The 23,436-nt window shown below is 35.7% G+C and overlaps 1 protein-coding gene across 2 annotated transcripts in view; it reads left to right on the forward strand.

Annotated features, from left to right (window-relative positions):
* The window catches only part of LOC6046309 (Krueppel homolog 1), a 71,341-nt gene that overhangs the window by 27,124 nt on the left and 20,781 nt on the right, over nucleotides 1–23,436 (forward strand). The window contains exon 1 of one of the 2 annotated variants that reach the window (XM_001863494.2): nucleotides 20,584–21,057. The exons of the other annotated variant lie outside the window; for it this stretch is intronic. Within the exon in view, the coding sequence (XP_001863529.2) occupies nucleotides 20,976–21,057 (82 nt within the window). The 5' untranslated portion in view covers nucleotides 20,584–20,975. Of the gene's footprint in view, nucleotides 1–20,583; nucleotides 21,058–23,436 lie in introns of those variants that run through there. 2 annotated transcript variants of the gene reach the window in all.

Consider the following 23,436-nt stretch of genomic DNA (forward strand, 5'->3'; position numbering starts at 1 on the left):
GAATCAGCTTTTAACAGTGTCCGGGATTCGAAGCACAACAAGTCATTTAAATTTTAAAATTCTGATGAAAAATTGTTAGAAAAGACATATTATGCATGCATTCTCTTAAACCTGACTGTTTATACTAAGTCCTGATGATATTTCTACATTTCCAACTTATTACATGATTTTTTGCCAGTTATAACAAAAATAATATGGTACTAAGTGTCCGGATTTCGAATCATTACGTTATTCACCCTTCTCGCAAAAGTAGTGAAAGTGAAGTGATCTACCACCCCTCGTGTTGCCACCCAGAAACTAATCAACACCATTATCACACCTCTCGTCGTCGTCGTCCCCCTCTTGAGTGAGAATTTATACTGCAGGACAAATCCGTCCCGGACACGGCCTACCTCGACTTGGCTTGGCGAGGTCGGTACTCTCAGGCCCGAAAAAAAAACTCGAACCAACCGCCATAAAACCGGAGTAGTAGGCAGAACAAAAAAAGGAAATATTTTATCAACTACGCAGCATGCCTTTGGAAACAGTCGGTAAGCTTGGACTAGAACCCAGATCCACCTACCAACGTGCCGCCACCCCACTGCGGACCCAATTTTGCTGAAAGCTGATGCTACTCAGCCTACTGCGGCCTATATTGGGGGGATGTGTGCAACGAGAGTAGGGTAGAGGACCCAGTTTTCGCCCTGCTCCAGTTTTCGCCCACCTACTGGATTTAATCTGTATTCAGCTAACTTATACCATTTTTTGGTTGAATTTATTATGCAGGTTTGCATATTCATTCATTTCTAGCTCTAATTGAAACATTCCTAGTGAATTACTATTGTTTATTAAATTTTTATAAGCATTTAAAAAAAAGCCTTATTGCAGCCGCTATATTTTTGTCAATTCCGACTACAGTGGGTAATAATGTTAATGAGGGAAAACAACTCATTTCGTTGTAACGAGTACATATGGATTAAAAGTACAGTCGGTATGATTGGGAAGTAAAATACCTAAACTGTATTAAACGTACACGCCGCAGAGTAGAGCTTTCTTGCTGAGTGACCTTTGCTCATTCCTTTGGTCACTCAAATGCCGAGTACCTTTTGCGCCAGTTATCCCAAAAGCTTTCCGTTCAACCAGATGGCCGAGTGGTTTAAACTCTGCTCTTTAGGTGAGCCAGCACAGGAGATCGGGGAGAGCCAGCCGCACGAATCTCGCGAAGAGTTTCGCGTTTTCGCGGTTCGGGGTGATGAGATCGTGGAGGTGATAAAGCGGTCTAGGGAATGACAAGCTATTGTCCAGGGTTGGTAACCGGGAGAGGGAACGGAATTCGGAACTGAAGCCTCTCATAAGTCTCGGCGTTCTGATGACGCGCCCAACGGTTCACTTTTATCAGTTCCGCGGAAGAGGCACCAGTGGCCCTCGATTGTGCGCGTCTCGTGATTAAATTGTAGGTTTCTAGTTTCCATGAGTTTGTCTTTTTAGGTTATCTCTAGTGTAATGTGTTTCTCTGTCCTTTCCCTGATTAGCTAGTTAGCGAGATTAGTAGTTCGAACTAGTGCCGTGTCGTGTGCGTGTGTGAAATTCTGCCGTGCATGTGCGTTCCAGAAATCCTGGTAAGTGCTGTCGTTGGCCACCGCGTGGTCACCTGCCCAGTGCGAAGCCTAACTTCTATCCCGTGACCAGCTCTGCATCCACCGCCACGCTCGTCACAGACGGCCCGAACTACCGGGGACCAGCTACCGCTTCGATCCGGCCGCAACGCCCACGCCGCCGAAGGCCAGCGCTCGCCAAACCGCGCTAGGCAGCGGAACTATACGGCCACGCCGTAACAGGACAGCAGCAACCGTCACCGCAGCGTCCTTGAACTAACCGCCATCGCGATCAGCATCCGCCATCGCGATCGCCAACCGCCACCAACCTAACCTGGAAGGTTAGGAAACCACGTGAGTGAAGAGGGAGAGAAGTCCGGCCTCGAAGGCGGACACGCGAACCGGCAACCAACAACCAGCTAACCAGCGTTCTCGCCGAGCAGCAGCAGCAGATCTTCAAAAGTAGGTCGTCGAGGTTCCCTCGCAGGTGCGACCAACCACGTGCTCGAGTCCCGTCCGGCGCTAACCGGAGAGCAGCAACAGCAGCAGCAGCAAGTGATGACGTCGTAGACGTCCGCAGCAAGTACACCAACCGATCGTCCAGAGTTTCTTCGAAACCAGCAGCAGCAAGTGATGACGTCGTAGACGCCGTCCGCAGCAAGAACACCAAACCACCGAGTTTCTTCGAAACCGTCGACCAGCAGCAGCAGAACAGGTATCGAGACGACCACGTGATCGTCGACCGCGAACGCAAACCGTGAGTAAAAGCATGCACTAGTGGTAAGACCATGGCCCACACCTTTTCGCCCGCTACCAACCTTACCAACTAAGTAGCGCGGCGCTGCGCGTCGAGATTGTTCCGACACGTCAAATATGAATACATAAAACGCACATAGCACACACACCTAAACCGGAAGAAGAAGAGAGAAGAAGGAAGACAAACACACGGTAGAATCTGAACTGAAGTAACAGGATCTCAAGGAAAGGAAGAGGGGAGGATCGCCGGCAAACACAAACGTACGTACGAAAACATGAATGACTCACTGTAAATAAACGAACACAAAACACTACAAATGTTTTTCCTGCTGCACTTAACCTAGACACACAGTAGCTATAAACAAACACTTATGCTAGGGTGACCGAGAGAGTCGACTCATGCTTTGGTCGCGACCGAGTAAATAAATGTAGATTTTCTTTCCTTATTCTATTTTACTTTATTTTTCTACTGGAGTCAGGGCTCCGAATCCCTTGGACCACTGGCTATTTTTCTGTTGCACTGTTTCAGGTGGACTGTTGAAGGCCGCAGGTGATGAATCACGCCCTGAGGTCTCCAGTCCGTTTCCGGTTTCTTTTCCAGCTACCCTTCCTGGGTAGTGGCTTGGTACGCTAGTCGGAGTACCTCCGACGCGTTTTACACCCCCACAGAACTCCCTGTCCCGAAACGGGATTACTGAACCCCCCTCGAGAGGTCTCTACGGCTGGGCAAACCGACAAACAGGTGGATGGTCTCCTTCGGGAGTGGCGCTTAAGCCATCTCACTCAACCATAGGGGAGTTCGACAAGCTGGCGGGCTATATCGTCCGAAAATAATGTATCTGAATAATTTATTGCTTCACTGCATGTCTGAATTTCATGAAAATATAGTGATTTACCTGTTTCAAAAGTTTACCAAAGGTTATTTCAATAAAATAAAGTGGGCGATTATTGGGGTCATGAAAAAACATGAGATCCAATTTTCGTCCAGGGCGAAATCTAGTATTGTGTTTTCAAATTTTAGCTAGAACCAGTTTTCGTTTACCATAAAAACTTTTCTAATCGCAGCGAAATGTGCTTGAAAATATTTTTGGATCATTCCAGATTATTTTTAAAGGTTAACTATTTATTTTATTTTATTTCATTCATCAGGGTGTTTTGGTAAAAACATCAGTTCAAAAATTAACCTAAACTCAGATATGGGACACCTAGCTCAAACGTGGTAAGAGTTTACTGGTACATTGTAGAACAAATTAAGTAAAGGAGGAATTGAAGTTACACAACATCTTTAAAAATAGCACATGTGCTAAATATTTTTATTTAAGAGGTACTCGAAGTTTTCTATTGAGTCAATTCGGGAGCGAACATGGAACTAATTGTAACTGTGTGCCCTTATCTTGGGTGAATAGGAACACATGAGTTCTATTAGGAATTTTGATTAAGTCATATTTTTGTGAGTGCGAACATGTTTGGGTTTTAGTTAGAACCTCAAAATTAGTGGAATATCTGTTAAAAAAAACAACTAGGGTTTTTTGAATTTCAATTTAAAAATATTACAACAAAATTGTGCACATCAATGAAATTGAGCTTCGGGAACATATTGTGTATCAATAGGAGAACATATTTACTTAGTTTTGAGCCATAATTTTATTTGATTTCTTGATTTTTGTCGTGGGCGAAAACTGGTTTCAAGGGTGGGCGAAAATTGGATTTAGGGGGGCGAAAATAGGCACTTCAGAGTACTTTATTAAAACGCAAAATTTCAACAAAAATGAACTTGTAAATGATAAAAACCTTGTGGAAACTTAAAAGCAAATAGTTTGTCAAAGTTTTACAACAAATAGAACCGAAAACCATAAATTGTAATTGAATTCTTGTCAAATTTCTATGATTCCCACTATAAAGTGGGCGATTTCTGGGTCCTCTACCCTATCCCCTTGGGGACGACAATGACGACGACGACGACGACGATGTTATCGACTGGGTTCGTGGAGAAGACTAGGGTTGTCAACATTTGCACTCATCTTTAGAAAATATATTAGGATGGCATGAGAACCTCAAAACTTCAACAACAAGTTAGAACAAAGTCGTTAAAACTGCTCAGAATGATTTACAAATATCTAAATATTTAAAAAAAAATATCATTATCAAAATTATAATTTGTTTGTATAAGTGTGCTTTAAAAATCTATAGACACAATTGGTAATATCCAAAAATGCAAAATGATTGTTTTTCGGTATAGAACCTGCAAAAATCAACAAAAAAAAAAATAACAGGCGTTTGAAATCGTTTAGCAAGGAATATTTTTATGACATTTATCAAGTTAACGAGCTATGGTTGAATTAAAATTTAAAGCTTTTTGTAATTCTACACATTCTAGTACATTTTTGAATCTCTGTGATTACCTGAATGATTTTTTTTATTTTTTTATATGAAACATAATTTTTCAAATTAAACATTTTTTTAAAGAGAACTGAGATACAATTGGATCAAAATGAATATTTTTTCCAAGTTTGCTGTGAAAGCATATTAATTTAACAAATAATGCATTACAATGCATCGCATTTTCTTACATCAAATTCAAAAATGAAAATTTGTTTTGTCAAAAATTTTTAACACTTTCTTAGCGCTTGTATAACCAAGGATTAAAGAATTGTTTTATTAATGTTTTGATATGAATCGTTTTAATATTAATTTCATTTATTCAGATCATTTGTGGTATTTCCGAAAAAAATAATACAACTTTTGGTCTGTAAATTCAGATTTGGTCAAAAAATAAGATATTAGTTTAATGCTCATAAATCTGGGGAAATTATTTTTTCAGAAATCTTCAAAATTTCAATGAAATTAGACGTGCAATCTGAACTGAAAACTATTCAAAATGCATTTATCTACTGCCCAACTTTTTTCGATTTTTTCTATTTTTCCCGTGTTTAGGAGGTCATTTTGAGCAACTTTTGATCTATGGAAAACTTTACTTCTCTTTTTTATGTTTTTCTTGTTTCATTTTTAGTATTTATATTTGCATTTATCTTGTTTGGTTTATGTTTGTTTTTGATAGTATGTGGCTACTACCTCTTATACCTTTAGTCTTTTTCAGTTTTTAGTTCTAACAGCCATCTTTTAATTTTTCTGTATGTTTTTCATATTTTTGCTCTAGAATGAAATCATTTTCATTTACAATTGTTTATAAATGCTTAGAGGCGTAGTCTCGGACAATACAAACATTAATGCATACATATTTTTACATATAACAATGAAAATATTAGCGAAAAATATAGCCAAAGTTGAACCCTGAAAATAACAACCTAAATCAAGTCAGTTTTTAGATCGAAGCTCGCCTAGAGGCGGTGTTGAGTTGTAGAGGGTTTCGTTTTGTGAAATTTCGATGCACAGGTCCTAAAAAATGTGTTTCGTAGTTTTCTCATCAGATTGCAGATTATTTTTAAACCGAATGATTGTAAAACAACTTTATTGATGTATTTTAGAACACTTCGTTCATCGAAATGTTGAAACCGTTTCAAGTTATTTATTTTTTTCATTTGAGCAGATATGCGTTCTTCTTAGCTGAAAAAATCTCGAGGAAAAAAGTAACTTTAAAACAAGAACGTGTCAGGAAAATTCATAAATCCAGAAAAAAAACATAGTCAGTGGGGGTGACTATGGGTCAAAAAACGATAAACCTCTCGTAATTTCTTAATAACAAAAACAATTTAAACAACATCGAAAATCTTTCAACGTAGATTTGTTCCTAGATAGTTAACTAACCTCAAATGCCAATTGTTTGAAAATTGACCCAATCTCATCTCTTAGAGGGGGTGACATTGGGTCAAATGAAACTAAAATGATGCTCAAATACAACGAAATGGTAAAAATAAGTCATCCAACAGTGTTTCTTGTTCGAGGGAATGGTTTTGACATGCTACAATATTTCAAGTGGAGATTTTCAAACATTTGGGTAGTTTTCCAGCAATTCCAACAAAAATATTAGAAAAAGGATTTTTCGAGAGGTCATTTTTGGCCAAAAACGTACCTCAACTTTAGACAGTTACCAAAATAACAGGATTTGTTCTAGGAACGAGATTTTTTCAGCAAAGTCATCTTAAGATGTCCCTCACCCAACCCTTTTAACAGAATTCATTTTCATTGAGAAGAACCTGAGAAATGGTAAAATCCGTAAAAAATCACTTTGACCTAATCTCACCCCCAGACCCAATGTCACCCCCACTGATGGTACTTATTTTTAAGTGACTTCTAAATATTCGAAATATTTCCAATTCATCGCTTCACAGCCAGATTTCAATTTGTGATAAAAGATTTACTTCTTCTTCTTCCTCAAAAAAATCTAGTTTATTGAAATTCATCCCGTTATTTGCTTAACAGAATTAGACCCCATTCCTTTTTCAATGAGGTATGAAATTCTTATTTTAACCCAAAAAGCTTCTATTCTGATTGGAATTGAGATACACATATTTGCAACGACCTTAAACCAGCGAATTCATCTCGAGAACATGAAAAAAAACAGAAATAAGATAATTTAAAAACGAATTCACAGAAACAAATAGTGGAACAGAAATGCTGTATAAAGACGTTTGCAAATATTGGAACAAACTTTCGAATTAAATCGAAAACAACAATGCAACAATAGAAATAGCTGAAATAACACTGAATCGGAAAAATACTAATCCATTTTCTAACTTAAACTTGTTTGTGGTATCGACTTTAGGTATTAGATAAGAATTACTGTAGAAAAACCAAATAGAATTCCCAGAAAATTTGATAACTATGAATTCAAATGCAAAAAATAGTAATAATAAAATTATAAAATCAAATATTTCCCCCCTTAATTAATGATTCCAAAAGCCGTGACAACCCCAACATATCAAAAAATCAAACATACAGAAAGCATCGCCGCCACACCACCAGCAGAACGCGCCGCGACGCCCGGGCCACGAAGAAGGGTGGAAGAACGACGGATTCAAACCATCAACCGACGTCGCGCTGGGCGAAGTGGGGTTTTGGGTGCTGGTGGTGGTGGTGCGATGATGAATGCACACAACGCCAAAGCCAACCCAGTCAACCATCGGCAACAAAAACAACATGCGAAAAAGCAAAAGCAACAACAACAGCAGAAAAACGACCAGCACAAGCAGCCAGTCGAAACGACGTCGTGACGACGCGAGAGCGAGGGTGAAAGGGAAAGAGAGGAGAGAGACATTTTCGGTTCGCACGTGGAGGCACGGCACAACATTTCAACCGTCCACGAGCGTTGGCTGCGGCCACGCTTGCTTGCTGTTCCCTCTTCTTCCCTCTCTCTTGTTTCTCTTCCTCTTTGCTGGGTTGTTGTTTTCGAGCTCGACACGCTCGCTTGCCAACCAACACAAGCGCGTGACTCTCGCACACAAAGCAGGCGTCGTCGGGTGGTTTTGTGCGAAGTGTGTGTGTGTGTGTGGCGATGAAAAGCTTCTTGTTCGGGGTTTTCCGATGTACGACGAAAGCCGAAAGGGGAAACCGATGTTTGCACCGAGCAGAACAACGTTGAGATGCGAATCCTTCGGCAAGGATGCTGTGAGGCATCGGAAATTTGAATGAATCATTGAATGCTTGAATTAAAAATGTTCTTCAGGTGATTGATGTTTCGTTTTCTGAACAGTTACACTATTGCTCTCTTTTTGCCTGATATTTTTTACACTTTTTTAACGTGAAGACTTCCATCATTGCCATGATTTTTCGTTCAAAGATATAAATCTTGCGTCGTTATCAATGTTTTGACAAAATTCCTTCTACAAGTTGTTTAGAATAGTGCCCTACACATGCTGATTCCTTTTGGTAACGATTATCTCATTCCTTGCAAAGTTATGGAAATCGTCATTAATCAATGATTGCCAACTATGACGTCAATGATTGTATCACAAAATTATATAAATTTTGATTTAGACCAAAAATTCTTTCAGTGGCTTCAAGAAGGCAACAACCGGCACATGTTGATTCATTTTGGTGCAGAAATTCGTTAAATTGAATTCAATACAGAGCATTTTAGAGTAATGATCAATTTTCTTCGAAAATGATCAACGGCTTCACCTTAAACTTATGAGTGAAAGCGACACTACATGAGTCATAGATTCGTTTGATTAATTTCGTATGTGATTTTTTTCTTCCCATTTTTGAAATGTACTTTGTTAAAAACATTCTCAAACACCACAACATATTTCTTGTTGTTTTGTTCATGTAAATTCTACCAATGAGCAATTCTCTACAAAACCGGCCGATTTCGACCATTTTTATTTTTTGTATTTTTTGATTTGGCTCAAACTTTGTGGGGGCCTTCCCTATGACCAAAGAAGCCATTTTGCATCATTAGTTTGTCCATATAAATTTCCATACAAATTTGGCAGCTGTTCATACAAAATGGTACGTATATATTCGAAAATCTGTAACTTTTGAAGGAATTTTTGATCAATTTGGTGTCTTCGGCAAAGTTGTAGGTATTGTTAAGGACTATTTAGAAAAAATAGGTACACGGAAAAAAATTCCCGATTTTTTATTAACTTTTTCACAAAAACTCAAATTCCCAAAATACGTATTTTTGATTTTCGAGATTTTTGATATGTTTTAGGCGACAAAAATCCGCAACTTTTGAGCTATAGAAAACATGGTCAAAATCTGCCGCCGATTATGATTTTTGAAAAACTGGTGATTTTGGAAAAATCGAAATTTCATACATAAAATTTTTGACCTCATTTTTATGCAAAATTGAATTTGCAATCAAAAGTACTTTACAGATTTTTTGATAAAGGGCTCCGTTTTCAAGATATAGCCACCGAAAGTTTGATTTCAGCGAAATATTTGCAATTTTTCGATTTTTAAAAATAGTGACCATGAGTGACCATTTCTAAAAATTTTTTTTTTTGAAAAGTTCAGAAAATTTGCTATAAAATTGTCTAAGAGACATTGAAGATTGGACATCGGGTTGCTGAGATACAGCGGCTTAAAGAAAAAGAAACACGAAAATTGAAGTTTTCTAAGTCTCACCCAAACAGCCCACCATTTTCTAATGACGATATCTCAGCAATTAATGGTCCGATTTTCAATGTTAATACATGAAACATTCGTGAAATTTTTCGATCTTTTCGAAAAAAATATTTTGAAAAAATTTAAATCAAGACTAACATTTTAAAAGGGCCAAACTTTGAATATTATGCCCATTAAAAATGCTAGTATTGATTTATTTTTTTTCGAAATATTTTTTTTGAAAAGATCGGAAAATTTCACGAATGTTTCATGCATTAACATTGAAAATCGGACCATTAATTGCTGAGATATCGTCATTAGAAAATGGTGGGCTGTTTGGGTGAGACTTAGAAAACTTCAATTTTCGTGTTTCTTTTTCTTTAAGCCGCTGTATCTCAGCAACCCGATGTCCAATCTTCAATGTCTCTTAGACAATTTTATAGCAAATTTTCTGAACTTTTCAAAAAAAAAAAATTTTTAGAAATGGTCACTCATGGTCACTATTTTTAAAAATCGAAAAATTGCAAATATTTCGCTGAAATCAAACTTTCGGTGGCTATATCTTGAAAACGGAGCCCTTTATCAAAAAATCTGTAAAGTACTTTTCGATTGCAAATTCAATTTTGCATAAAAAAATGAGGTCAAAAAAATTTTATGTATGAAATTTCGATTTTTTCCAAAAATCACCAGTTTTTCAAAAAATCATAACTCGGCGGCAGTTTTTTTGACCATGTTTTTCTATACCTCAAAAGTTGCGGATTTTTGTCGCCTAAAACATATCAAAAAATCTCGAAAATCAAAAAATACGTATTTTGGGAATTTGAGTTTTTGTGAAAAAAAAGTTAATAAAAAAATCGGGAATTTTTTTTTCCGTGTACCTATTTTTTTCTAAATAGTCCTTAACAATACCTACAACTTTGCCGAAGACACCAAATTGATCAAAAAATTCCTTCAAAAGTTACAGATTTTCGAATATATACGTACCATTTTTGTATGAACAGCTGCCAAATTTGTATGGAAATTTATATGGACAAACTAATGATGCAAAATGGCTTCTTTGGTCATAGGGAAGGCCCCCACAAAGTTTGAGCCAAATCAAAAAATACAAATAAAATCCAATTCCGGTTTTGGTAGAGAATTGCTCCAATGCTAATTTTATTTCAAGTTTTTGTCATTTGCCCCTACAAAATTACCCCAAATATGGCCATTTTTATTTTTAAAAATCGGTAGTGGGAATCTATTCGCCAGACAATTTTACATAAAGTCTCCATTTTGACCATTATGCCATTATGTCCTATGTCCAATGGTTGTTAAGATACAGCGGTTATTAAAATAAATTTTTAGAATTTTGTTTTTGGTTTTTGGCTATTTTATATGACAGACTTGATTTTTTGGTCTTGAAAATATTTTTACCGGAAACAACTTCACCTTCAAATTCAACATTTAACTTTAAAAAATCCGTAGTAACATTTCAATAGGGCGAATCTGCATTTGTAAACAAGCAGTCTATCCCTTTTGCTCAAGTGGCAGTTCACGTCAAGTGAGGGGGGATATACTGCTTTTTACATTTCCTACAAGTTTGTCTTTTACCACTTTTTGATACAATGTAACGTAAAACATGTAAATAACATAATGCCCTTCTCAAATGCCATTCTTAGGCCTAACTGGCTCCATGTACACAAAAATGGCTTATATAAACCTAGAAAAACATATCTACAAAGTTTTATGAAATCGGAGAGGGTCGGGTACAAAAGTACAGAAAAATTCCTGATTTGAGCTGGAATTGCTCGATAGTATTTTGTGAAAGTGTTTTTTCGAACATTTAAAGAAAATGAGCTTAGAATAGGTTCCTCCCTATTTTTATATTTTTGTCCTAGGCTGGTACAAATATTTTTAAAAGTTTTTGTCACCCCCCCCCCCCTCCTTCAAAATTGGCCCGAAAAATCAGGGGGCAAAAAAATATGTTTACAATAAACTTCAAAATTTCAATGAAAATTCAAGTACAACCAGCTGAAATCAAATAAAAATACATTCTTCTGCGTTTTAAATCATGCTTAGCATGTTTGGGTTTATTAAAAAATTTTAAGATTTTTTGAAAATTTTCGATGCAAAATCTTTTTTTTCGATACAATTTTTTTTTGTCAGATCTTAGATTTTTTGAAAACTAAAGATTGCAAAACAACTGAACTAGTGTAAAATGCATTTTAAAACACTTTTTTCATTGAAATGTGAAGACTATGGCTTGTTATTTAAATTTTTATATTTTTTTATTCAGGAATAAATAGTTTGAAATAAAAAAAAACTGGATTATTTTTTCCATACCTAGCGAACAATGAGAGTTACAGAATGACATTATATTACGACAGAAGCATTATTTAATAACCATTCTTTTGCAGAAAACTGAAAAAAGTTCAAAAAATTGGGAGTAACATTTTCCAATTTTTGAACTTTTTTCAGTTCCGCACATTTTTTTTTAAGTGTAAGAATGTTAGACTCCGTTTCAATCAAAAAAAAGTTTACATAAATGTTATCCGAAACTGAATTTTGATTTTTTGTCTCTTTATTTTTTAGTAATAGAAAAAAATATTTCAAGTCCTAAATGTAACTCTTCACTTCAAAAATTGCAAATAAAAACAGAGAAGAAAACTTGTAATAAAAATTAGTTCTTTTGTCCCGCCCGTGTGGACCGCGCACTGGACTTACAAACCAGAGGTTGCTGGTTCGAATCCCGCGGCGGGCGCTCTAAAATTCTTTGTGTAAATATGGGTATACGGCGCCGTCGCTCCGTGCCGTACTCAAACACAAAAAAGCCCAGGGTGGCGAAGTCCTTGTAGATAAAAAGGAAGACACTAGTAGTGGTTGGTACTAGCAATAGTGGCCGACAGCTCTAAAGTCAACTTCGTTTTTTTTTTCTTTCAAAATTTCAAGTGCAGCATAAAAATCTGAAAATAATTTCAAAATAAACATACCTATTTGATTAATTATGGGAAAAAATTAAATTTAGATTGTAATCGATTGTTGATATTTTTCACATAAATGTCCAGGCTTCAGTATAAATTCAATCAAAGAATGTGAACGTCTATCGTTTTCAGATGAATGATTCTCAATGCCTAAGGCACGCTTAAGGTTCCTAAAATAAATTCAATCAACATCAACGACTTCACTAAGCTCACCCAAAAATAAATCGACTGAACCCGTTCAAAGCGGATAAAATAGTCTAGTCGATAGTTCCAATTCCTTTGAACCCCAACACGCAGACTCAACGTCCTCAACACTGTCTGGAGGTTATATCCAGCGGTCATAACTGCGTTCTTGCGTTGCCCACCCGTTGCCTACCCTAATTAGATTTCCGTCACCATCACCATACAAGTTATCATCCATCGTCGACACGCTTCGCGGAAAAGGTTAAGCCAACTCCGGGTTATAATCTGTGCACACACGCGCGCGCCAAATCGACCAATCGGAGGGTTGCGTTCTACATTCGTTGGCAGGACTCCGCAGCTCCACCGTAAGAACTGCCTCGGCAGCTGCTGAAACGTTGTGCCGTGCCTCAGTGCGGCGCAACGCGTGTGCCTCAAGGCGAGGTCATGCTCTACGCCTGGGCCCCGGTTGATAATGGCTCCGGCCGGTTTTGGGCTTGTTTGGCATTTTCAAGAGAGTTGGGGCGAGTTTTTTTTCGTTGTTGATTCTTCCAGTGACTAATTTTGAACCAGTCGATTAGATTACGTTGTTTTTTTTCTGGAACCTGCCAGGATGACTTTAATGGTTTGGAATGGTGAAGCAATTTGGTTTTTTGAGAATGTAAATGTACATTAAGTTTTTAGTGAGTACATCAACGGCGCTGATGCAATTTATACAAATTTTACGACGGCTGAAATTGTGTCAACATGTTTGCTCTTATTCCATTAGAGCAAACATGTTGACACAATTTCAGCTAAATATGTTTTTTACATTTCTTTAAAATTTAACAACACATAACAAATGTAAAAAAAATAGAAAACACAGAAGTAATTTTATCATTTATTTTTCTGTTTATTTCTAGATACAGTCCAGATTAGATTATTCGAAGCCTCGATTATCCGAAGGTTTGTATGGGACTTCGGATAATCGAATCATGACAATTTGTTTTCTTACTTTTAATATCAAATTTGAGTTCTGCGACCCCATATTAGTCAAATTGAAATATTTCAATGCCATTTAAATTATTTTTTTTTTTGCATTTTTTTCAATATTTCGCCCAGCCATTTTGGCCGCCATCTTGGATTCAAACATTATAAATCATTTCAGGGAAGTTTTTGAGTAATACATAAGCTTGACCATCAAAAATTAGACAACGAAAACAATATTTTACTGTACTATAAAAATAAAACAGGTTTACATCTGTTTGTGTTAAATACATATAAACAATCATTCATAAATCAACATAATTAGATTAATGAGTTTGGTTTGACATTGGTTGGCCTTAATGGTCATGTTTATTTTAATAGAATTTCAATATTCTTATTTTTATCATTAAACATCTCAATAAAAATATATCAAAAAATTAATGGCAAATCCAAAAAAGTTAATTTTTTCAGTAATTTTTCAGTAACCTTTCAAATCATGAAATAATGAACTAAAAAAATTACAGCACAAAATGTATGCTCATTATTCATCATGTAATCTTCTGTATAACCAAAAAAAAATCCCGCAATAAATCAGAACCTCCGATTAAGTTAAACTGTTACTTCCAAGTGTCAATTAACTACCACGATTAACACTGCCCTAAGTCCCTTCAACAAAAAAAAATCTAATCCGTCAATCCGCGTCGACACCGTCCACATTGGATTGATTAATTAGTCAGCCCTCCCGAATAAGCTCGCCCCAAGCAGCAACTTGTTGACCCGATCCGAAATTCGAAACCAAAAAAAAAAAAAAAAATATCAATCCGATGAGGCAGCAAAAAAACGCAAACCAGTCTGTTGCGCGTGTCAGTTATTAGGCACACGAGCGATCCCCGCAACCACGCCCTCCCACTTCCACTCTCCCTACGCTCTGACTGACTCTGGCTGACTGACGGAATTCGCGATTCCGTCGAAAATATCAGCCAAAACAAAGCCACACACGAAAAAGATAGGAGCAGAAGAAAAAAAAACCTAGGAATAAACATGTAAAGGACGGGCCAAGAACAAGCCGGCAGGAAGAAGCTTAAAACACGCGCAGCACACAAAACCTACCCGAGCAGGTGGAAATTGGGGTCGAATAGATGAGACAAGTTTTAAATAGGTTATGTCTGGAGTTTTTTTTGAAAAGGTCCAATAAACCAAATTTCCATTTTTTGCTTTTTGGGTGTTTTTGAAACCGACATGAGTCAGGGGTATAAAAAAAAACACCTAAAAAGCAAAAACTAAAAATTTGGTTTATTGGACCTCCTAAAAAAAAAAACTTCAGAAGTAAACATAAAAGGTGTAGTTTACAAGTTCAATAAACGAAACTACTTACAAAATTAAGGGTTGAAAAATTCTTATCTAGATAAAAAAAAATTGAAAGTTGCATAAATATAGTTTTTTCTATCCCAAAATAAAAGACAACTCTGGAGTTTTTTTTTGAAAAGGTCCAATAAACAAAATTTTCAGTTTTTGCTTTTTGGGTGTTTTTTATACCCCTGACTCAAGGCGGTTTCAAAAAAACCCAAAAAGCAAAAACTGGAAATTTGGTTTATTGGACTTTTTTCAAAAAAAAAAAAAAAAAACTCCAGAACTTAAGGATTAGGTAAAAACAAAACCTGGCACATTCCTCGGCTCGGGACATTCGTTCGTCGTTGCAGGAAACGAAAACAAGTTCTGGCTGGAGCCAAAAAAAACTTGCAAATTTTTGACCAATCCATCTGGAGAACGGGTTGTGCACAAATTAAATGCAGCTAAAGTGAAGTTGCCCACATGCGATGCAAATGTGATAATCGACACTCATCAAGTTAGAGGTCACAAAGAAAAAAATACCAAAAAAAAAAAGTTGAGATTTTATCTGGGTGGATATAAATGGCTTAATTAGCAGCGATTACTGGAGTTTTTTCTGTTCCGACAAATTGGGCAAACATCGAGATTTGTGATAAATTAATAAATACAGTTCAAATTCGATTATTTGCTGAATTTTAGCATCAAATTTAAGTTTATGACCTCATTTATCTGTTTGCCAGTTACATCACCAAATGCATGTTTTTTTTAAAGTTTTATAACCATCATATTGGCCACCATCTTTACAGAAAAAAATATGTGCATTTACTCGACACGGAAAAAATGAATCACATGTAAACTCAGTTGATGTAAACTTGAGATTCGACGTAAACGGTTGAATCACACGTAAAATCATGTTTTTACGTTTAATTTGTTGCAAATTTACATCAAATTGCATTTAAATTTAAATGTTACATCATTTATGATGTAACATTTTGCATGTCGCAAAAGTGTTACATCATAAATGATGTAACATTCGGAAATATTTTTTTGTGTGTTGGATTACAAATTCACAGATCAAATGTAGGCATTTAAAAACAAATTATCCAAGGACTTTAGATAATCGAGTAAGGTCAGGGATGCATATAATGAATTTTTTGCAATTCCGTCGTGAAACTACTTACTTTTCCTATCATTACACAGTCCAACAAGATTTTGTCTCTGAGACGAGTATATGTGTTCCTAGTAGAATTTTGCCTGCTGAATCCGAATCCGGGTCCAGAATTGCTCCAAATGGTCCCAATTTTGAGATACACCCGTTTGAAATGTTAGTTTAGGCCAAAATTAGCTACTTTGTCGACTATTTTACAAAACAACTATTGAATAAACAACTAAACCAATACATGTATCTTAAAGTTCACGTTTTCCTCTTTCTGAAACACCCCTAGTTTTAAAAATTTGATTGTTTCTACGCATATTTATAGCCATTTTAAAATCATATTTTCAGTTGGTTCTCATTAAAGTTTTTCCAACTTGCATGCAAGTCAAATTCTAATTTTAAAATGGCTATAAATATGCGTAGAAACAATCAAATTTTAAAACCAGGGGTGTTTCAGAAAGAGGAAAACGTGAACTTTAAGATACATGTATTGGTTTAGTTGTTTATTCAATAGTTCTTTTGTAAAATAGTCGACAAAGTAGCTAATTTTGGCCTAAACTAACATTTCAAACGGGTGTATATCAAAATTGGGACCATTTGGAGCAATTCTGGACCCGGATTCGGATTCAGCAGGCAAAAATCTACTAGGAACACAAATTCTCGTCTCAGAGACAAGAAACATTTGATTTTTTGTTGAACTGTGTTATTGAACGACGAAATAGCCTACTTTTCTGTACCACAAATAACAGAATCGAATAGCAACACTTTTCAAAATAAATGATGAAAAGTTCTTCTTTTCAGCACTCAAATGGGTGCTGAAAAGTTGAACTTTTCAGCACTTGTTTCGAAAAGTAACAATTTTCAACATTTTTTTGATTTAAACGATTTATTGACAAAATACATGAAAAATTGACATAAAATTTCACTCAGTGTGTGTTTTTTGGAATTGCAAAAAATGTTGTATGGAACTCGTTGCAAAACTTGATTTTTTCAGCACTCTTCGTATTGATCCAACTCGGTGAACCTCGTTGGATAAATGTTCGACTCGTGCTGAAAAAATCCTCTTTTTGCAACTTGTTGCATAAACTACTATTTTAATCAATGCAAACATAAAGTTATTTAAAAATTTAACTCGCCGTCAAAACTTGTGATCAATTTCATGGAAATCGGAGTAACACTAAGATAAATTTGTTTTTTTTTGCGTTGATATACTTAATGTGATTTGATTAGGGTGTAGATTCCTTATCACATTGGAGTGAGTATCGTTCAACGAAATTTCAACTGTCTTAGGTCATAGAAATCGTCCCCTTAGCTAAAGTTCGGGATTCGTTCATCATCCCCTTGTAGAAAAAAAAAAAAATCTAGCGCATATGTTACCATGTGGCAGGTCAATAAACGACAATCGCTAAAAGCCAAACACCGAGACTGATTAGAATGAAGGGGGAAGTCAGCATCCCTTCGCATATTTTGTTGTTGCTGTTGTAGTTTGTGCAAGGAAACATTAATCGGCTTGAAATGTATGTAATAAGAGAAAAAAAAAAACAAAAAATTGTCTCCCCGAATATACATTGCATTTTTATTAAATATTGAAATTATTGAATCAAAAAATTTGTTTTTATTTAAAATTAGAGTTTAAAAAGTATGTGGCCAGTGCAGCTTTCGCCTCGTAAAGGGGTACATCGGGGTTGAAATCTCGGCTCGGACCAACACTAGTTGAGTGAAAATTGCCACTAAATCCGCTTTGAAAATGCCGGTCCCAATACTCTTCAAGGGAAACTGGGAATGATTTTTTTTTTTGCACAGAAAAAAGAATTATGGTAATATTCATCAGGAAATGGTGACAGTTTTTGTGTCAAAAAAATGTGTAATATTACATCAGGAATTGGTGAATGTTCATCAGTTTCTGATAAATGTTCGTCAGATTCACAATTTCAGTTATACGAAGGTTTCGAAGAAACCTCATATTTGAGCAGAACAACTCAAAATAAGTGTTTTTCGTGATTTTTTCAAGAACTTCTGGAAAGTCTGGAAGTCTGGACTGAATTACCTACTCAAAAGCTTTGTTCATTGAAATATAGTGTAGGAAAATGTATAATTTTTTTACACGATCACAATTCTTTTTAAAATATTTTTATTTTATTTTTATAATTTTATTCGACTGAAGTATTGTAAAACTATTTTTCGATTCTGATATCTTGAAACATTTTTGCCATAAATTCTACAAAATATTGGTAACGACTTTTGGCAACAAATGTAAAATGTTAAATATTGTCAATAGTAGTACATATTAATTGAGCATTGATGGCACTTATTTGCTGCAAAATGTTCCAAAAATGTCAGATAAGTTTATGAAGCGTCTGCAAATTTTTCGTGGAATATATCATTCTGTTTTTTTTCTGGATTTCATTTTTTTTAATTTCAATCCTTCATTTTTGGCTTCCTCACCTCACTGAGACAAGGCCATAAAATCACTCAAAAAATGAACTTCTTAAATACGCCTCCTAGACCTTCACGTATACCTATCGACTCAGAATCAAATTCTGAACAAATGTCTGTGGGGATGTGTGTAGACATGATTTTTTTTCCACACGATTATCCCAGAACTGGCTGAACCGATTTTGGCCGGATCCGCCTTATTCTGTTCGTTTTGGGGTCCCCTAAGACCCTATTAAATTTTATTCTGTTTAGTTAAGTATTTAAAAAGTTATGCCAAGAAAAAGATTTTTTTTCATAAACTATTTTCATTATTAAATTGTAAATGTGAAGAAGGCACCACCCACCTAATGGATTAAGAAACGCTTTAAATTTGAAAGTCAAAACGTTACACAATTCTAATACAAGTTTTGTCAAACGTCCATTTGTTTAGTCAACTCACATTTAAAATCAAAATGATATTGAATAGAAGTAACATTCAAAAGTATTAATAGTAATAATTATTAGAACTGAAAGCTCAACTTAATAGTATCCACTTGAGCCCTTGTATTACTTTTCGATTTTTTAAGACAAAATTTCATAGTTTTAATAATATTTGCATATCCTGAAATGTATTTTTTTCCTAGGCATTCGGATAATTCAGTCAGGACTGTTAAAAAATACATGTTTGAATGGTTGGAATATTTTTTTTGCTTGAAAATAACAGGTTGTTTCTTTAAAATGAAATTTACTCAAAATAACTCATGCAAAATTATAGAGGTCAAACTATGAAAGTCATCAAAATCGACTGAAATTCGATTATGATCCAGCAGTTAACAGCTAAAATTTCTCCTGAAACTCCTTGAAGCTGCAGATGTTAAAATAATTTCACAAAAATCAATTTTTTGTTTCTTGAAACTAGATTTCTCAACTAAAATTTATATGCAATAAGGCCGATGCAAATATTTAAACAAGTTTTTGTCCCTCGGCCCTGGCCGAGGTCAAGGGGTGGGCAAAAAAATAAAAAAATATAAAAATTTAAATAACAAGCCATAGTCTTCACATTTAAATGAAAAAAGTGTTTTAAAAGGCATTTTACACTAGTTCAGTTGTTTTGCAATCATTAGTTTTCAAAAAATCTAAGATCTGACAAAAACAAAAATTGTATCGAAAAAAAAGATTTTGCATCGAAAATTTTCAAAAAATCTTAAGATTTTTTAATAAACCCAAACATGCTAAAAATGATTTTAAACGCAGAAGAATGTGTTTTAATTTGATTTCAGCTGGTTGCACTTGAATTTTCATTGAAATTTTGAAGTTTATTGTAAAAATATTTTTTTTGCCCCCTGATTTTTCGGGCCAATTTTGAAGGGGGGGGGGGGGGGTTACAAAAACTTTAAAAATATTTGTACCAGCCTAATTATTATTTAAACAAAACAATGTATTATTCAGATGTTTTGTCTTTCATTGATGTTGACGATCGCTTCGAGTTAAAAATAATTAATTTCCATGTTGATCACGCTGATCATTCCTCAATCTCAACATTTCTCCTGCTAAGCTTCAACTCCAAGCTTTCAAGCCTCGGTGGGTCAGTCCGAACTCCGGTGTCGAAGATCGGCCGGTGTCTGCCAAGTCAACGGAAAGCCGAAGTCATTACGATGACGACGCCGCCGCCGAGGCCGGGGCCGGCTGCGGAATCTAATCCTGACCTAACGCAAAAGATGAATGGCTGAGTGGGTTGTTGTTGTTGTTGTTGTTGCTACTTTGGTCTACCAACACATTGAACATACGGTTTTTTACGTTTTTCGATGCTCAACACCCACTGGCCCGGCGCCCTTTTTCCGGTTGAGGCCGAGAAAAAGTGCGTAAATGTGCGTAACGTTATGTACATTGAACAGAAAGGGCCGAAAGTGAGCCGAACCCCAGAGTTCATTACACTTTGCACGAAGGTGGCGACGACGTAAAACGAAAGAGAAAAAAAGTGCGTATCGATCCACGCACACACTCACACACGAAGAACGGTAAGCCGAAAAGTGCGTAACCGCGAGCAGAGCGCGTGCGTGCTCAAAAGAGAGAGAGAGAGAGCGCGCGAGCTTTTTCGATGTTTTTCCTCGGCGCGCGTGTCGTGCGTCGCGACGCGCTGCCTACTTCGATGTGTGTTGGGGTGTTGCTGTGGCGTGTGTGTTGGTGGTTGTTGGACCAGGGCAAGTGGCGGATCGCGACCGCGACCGTCGTCAGTCTCTTGCAGAACGTGGTCCGGTTCGAACCGATAACCGAGCGGGGAGAACTCGGGTCCGATTTTTTTGGGAGTTTTAGTCTGAATTTTATGTTCTATGTTTTATGTGGTATGCGCAAGGGGGTGAGGAAATTTATGCTGCAACAAGGAATACAAAAAAAATACGGAAAAGGGGGAGAATTGTGACAAGTGCCATGAGCGAATGATCAAATCAGTGTGTGACCAAGTGAAAATCAGAAAAAATATCGAAATACCGTAGCCTAGTGAAAGGAAATCGATCTTATGGCAACATATTTAGCTTAGTGAAAAATATGAATTTTGATACAAGTGTTTAAAAGGAAAACGAATCGCGCTACTTAGCAATACAAAAGGATATCTACACCAACAAGGATTACAAAATGGAGCTTTGGAGCAAACAAGACTGGATTAAGGATATTCTGTCGAAAACGGGCACCGAGATCAAACAAGTGCCGGCAGAAGGTAAAACTCAAAATTGAGCAAATGTTTGGACTTGCACTTGTCAGTTGCTGTCAAATTTATGATGTTTTTGTCGTGTGCAATATTTTGGAAACCACAAAAAAAAGACGATTGCAAGTGAACCGAAGTTGCAGGCAGGCGTTGAGATGTTGAGAGTTGTGAAATTTTTTTGTCTGCTCGAAACATCAAAAAATAAAAAGCAGAATCCTGCTGATAATGATGTGCTAAGTGATTTATTTAAGTGAACAATAATCCAAAATTTCTTATTGATTTGGAAATGAGAAGCAAAACGTGATAGTGACTTGAAACACATCATAAAAATTTTAGCCGTATAATAATTTAAAACTGAATAAAACATACAAGCAAGACATTCGCCTAAGGTTGTGTTAAAAAACTGAAATCCTGCCAACTAAATAAATTATAAAAACTACAAATACTATCACAGTTGAAAACAAGTGATAAAAACAAACTTTTTCCAGAAAAACAAGTGTCAGTTGAACACAGAAGAAGTGTCCACATGGTTCTCAGACAACCCATTTGGTTGATTTTGATCAATTGTTTTTTTTTTTCATTTTATGAATTTTGATCAATTATCGATAAAAGACACAACAAAATCTGCCAATAATTCGTTTTACTCATTCAAAGATGTTGAGTTCGATAATTAAGCAGAATTATTTTTTCTGAAATTTTGTAATACTTATTGCTTCAATATTTTTAAAATTAGGGTTGAAATTTGTGAGAGGAAGGGATGGTCAAAATTTTTAATGAAATTTGTATTTGCATTTTTTGTTGTTATTAAGCGCGTTTTTTCTTCTGAAGTCTTTGTTAGGCATCACTTTGTCACGATAGCTCCGACCCCCCTCGAAAAGTACGTCACGTTTTGTCGACCCCTCCCCCCCCCCTCTTGATTTATAAATAGGATAATTTTTCAAATTCGAAGTTTATGGTTGTGTTCTTATTTTTTCAAATTTTGTTGAGTGTTGCAGTTGTGGAAATCATCATATTTTTTTTTGAAATCTGATAACTGAAGCATATTGAATCTATCATTCAAAAAAACTTTGTTTCACAGAAAAAAAATCATGGTAATATTTCATCCGGGAAGGGGTACATCTTTTATGTCAGAAAAAGGTATAATTTTACCAAAAAATATTTTTTTTTTATATTTATCAAATGCACGTTTCATGATATATCAAAACCGGACTCATATTTTGATGCTCTGGAATATGCTCTACAACTTTGCCGAAGAGAGTATGGTGCTAACTTGCTCCTGAAAGAAGATATAGCATCCTCAAAACTCGTCTAAAACGTGATTTTCGAGCAAAAAACACGTTTTAGACGAGTTTTGAACACGCTGTGCCTTTTTTTAGGGGAAAGCTAGCACCATACTCTCTTGGTGAAAAATTGCACCAGTATAACCAAAATTTGATATTAAGAAAAATCATCAAATAAAAATAAATAAAATAAAAATAGTCGCCATTAAAAAAGAAACGTTAAAGATTGGTCTTTTTTGGTATCTCAACGCCACTTAACGAAATAAAAATTTGAAACACATTTATAAACATTGATATTTTGATCCTATTGAAATGTTGAAATTTTAAAGATTTACTACATCATTTTTTCGATGAGATCAGAAAATTTTACGGTTGCTTCATTATTCAACATTGAAAAAAACGGACTATTAGTTCTGAGATTCCTACACGGAGAAAAAAGAGTTCCCAAAATCGTGAACAAGCGTTAATGAAAATGGGAACCACGAACAAAGTGTTCAAATGCCATGGTACGTTTTTCAAAATCGTGTAGGGTGACCCTTAAAAACATGAATTTATTTGTTTTTTTAGAGTTGCTGCATCCAAGGGAAGAAAGGCTTAAACAATGTTTAGGCATATCTATGAAAAAATCTGTGCTATTTGAGTAACATATCATTCACTTTTTTAAAAATGTATAAACTAATTATTTTTTCCTCAAAATCGAACTTTAAGTGACAAAATTGCAAATACCAAAAAATTAAGCAAAAAATTACGTTTTCTTCAAATATTCATAGCTTGGTGGATTTTTTCGCGCATACTTTTTACAAAAATCAAAAATTGACGATTTTTGATACAAAAAACTTAAAAATATGTTTGACTTTTTTTGAATAAACTTTTTGAAAATCGGCCTCCGTTATGCACACGAAACCGGTTTAGCGAGTCCTCACCAATATTTTTAGCCGATTTGGTTGAAGCGGTGTTGAGATATCGTGGCACCAGTTTTTTTTGAAACTGCTTACTTCAAATAGCTATATCTCGGCAAAGATATAACCAAATGTCTTCAAATTAGTTTTGTTAAAAGTTGAAAATGTATATTTTAATGCCCTGACTACAGATTTACAAAAAATGTAAGTGT

This window comes from Culex quinquefasciatus, chromosome 2 (assembly GCF_015732765.1).
Source record: "Culex quinquefasciatus strain JHB chromosome 2, VPISU_Cqui_1.0_pri_paternal, whole genome shotgun sequence".
NCBI classification, from domain to species: domain Eukaryota; kingdom Metazoa; phylum Arthropoda; class Insecta; order Diptera; family Culicidae; genus Culex; species Culex quinquefasciatus.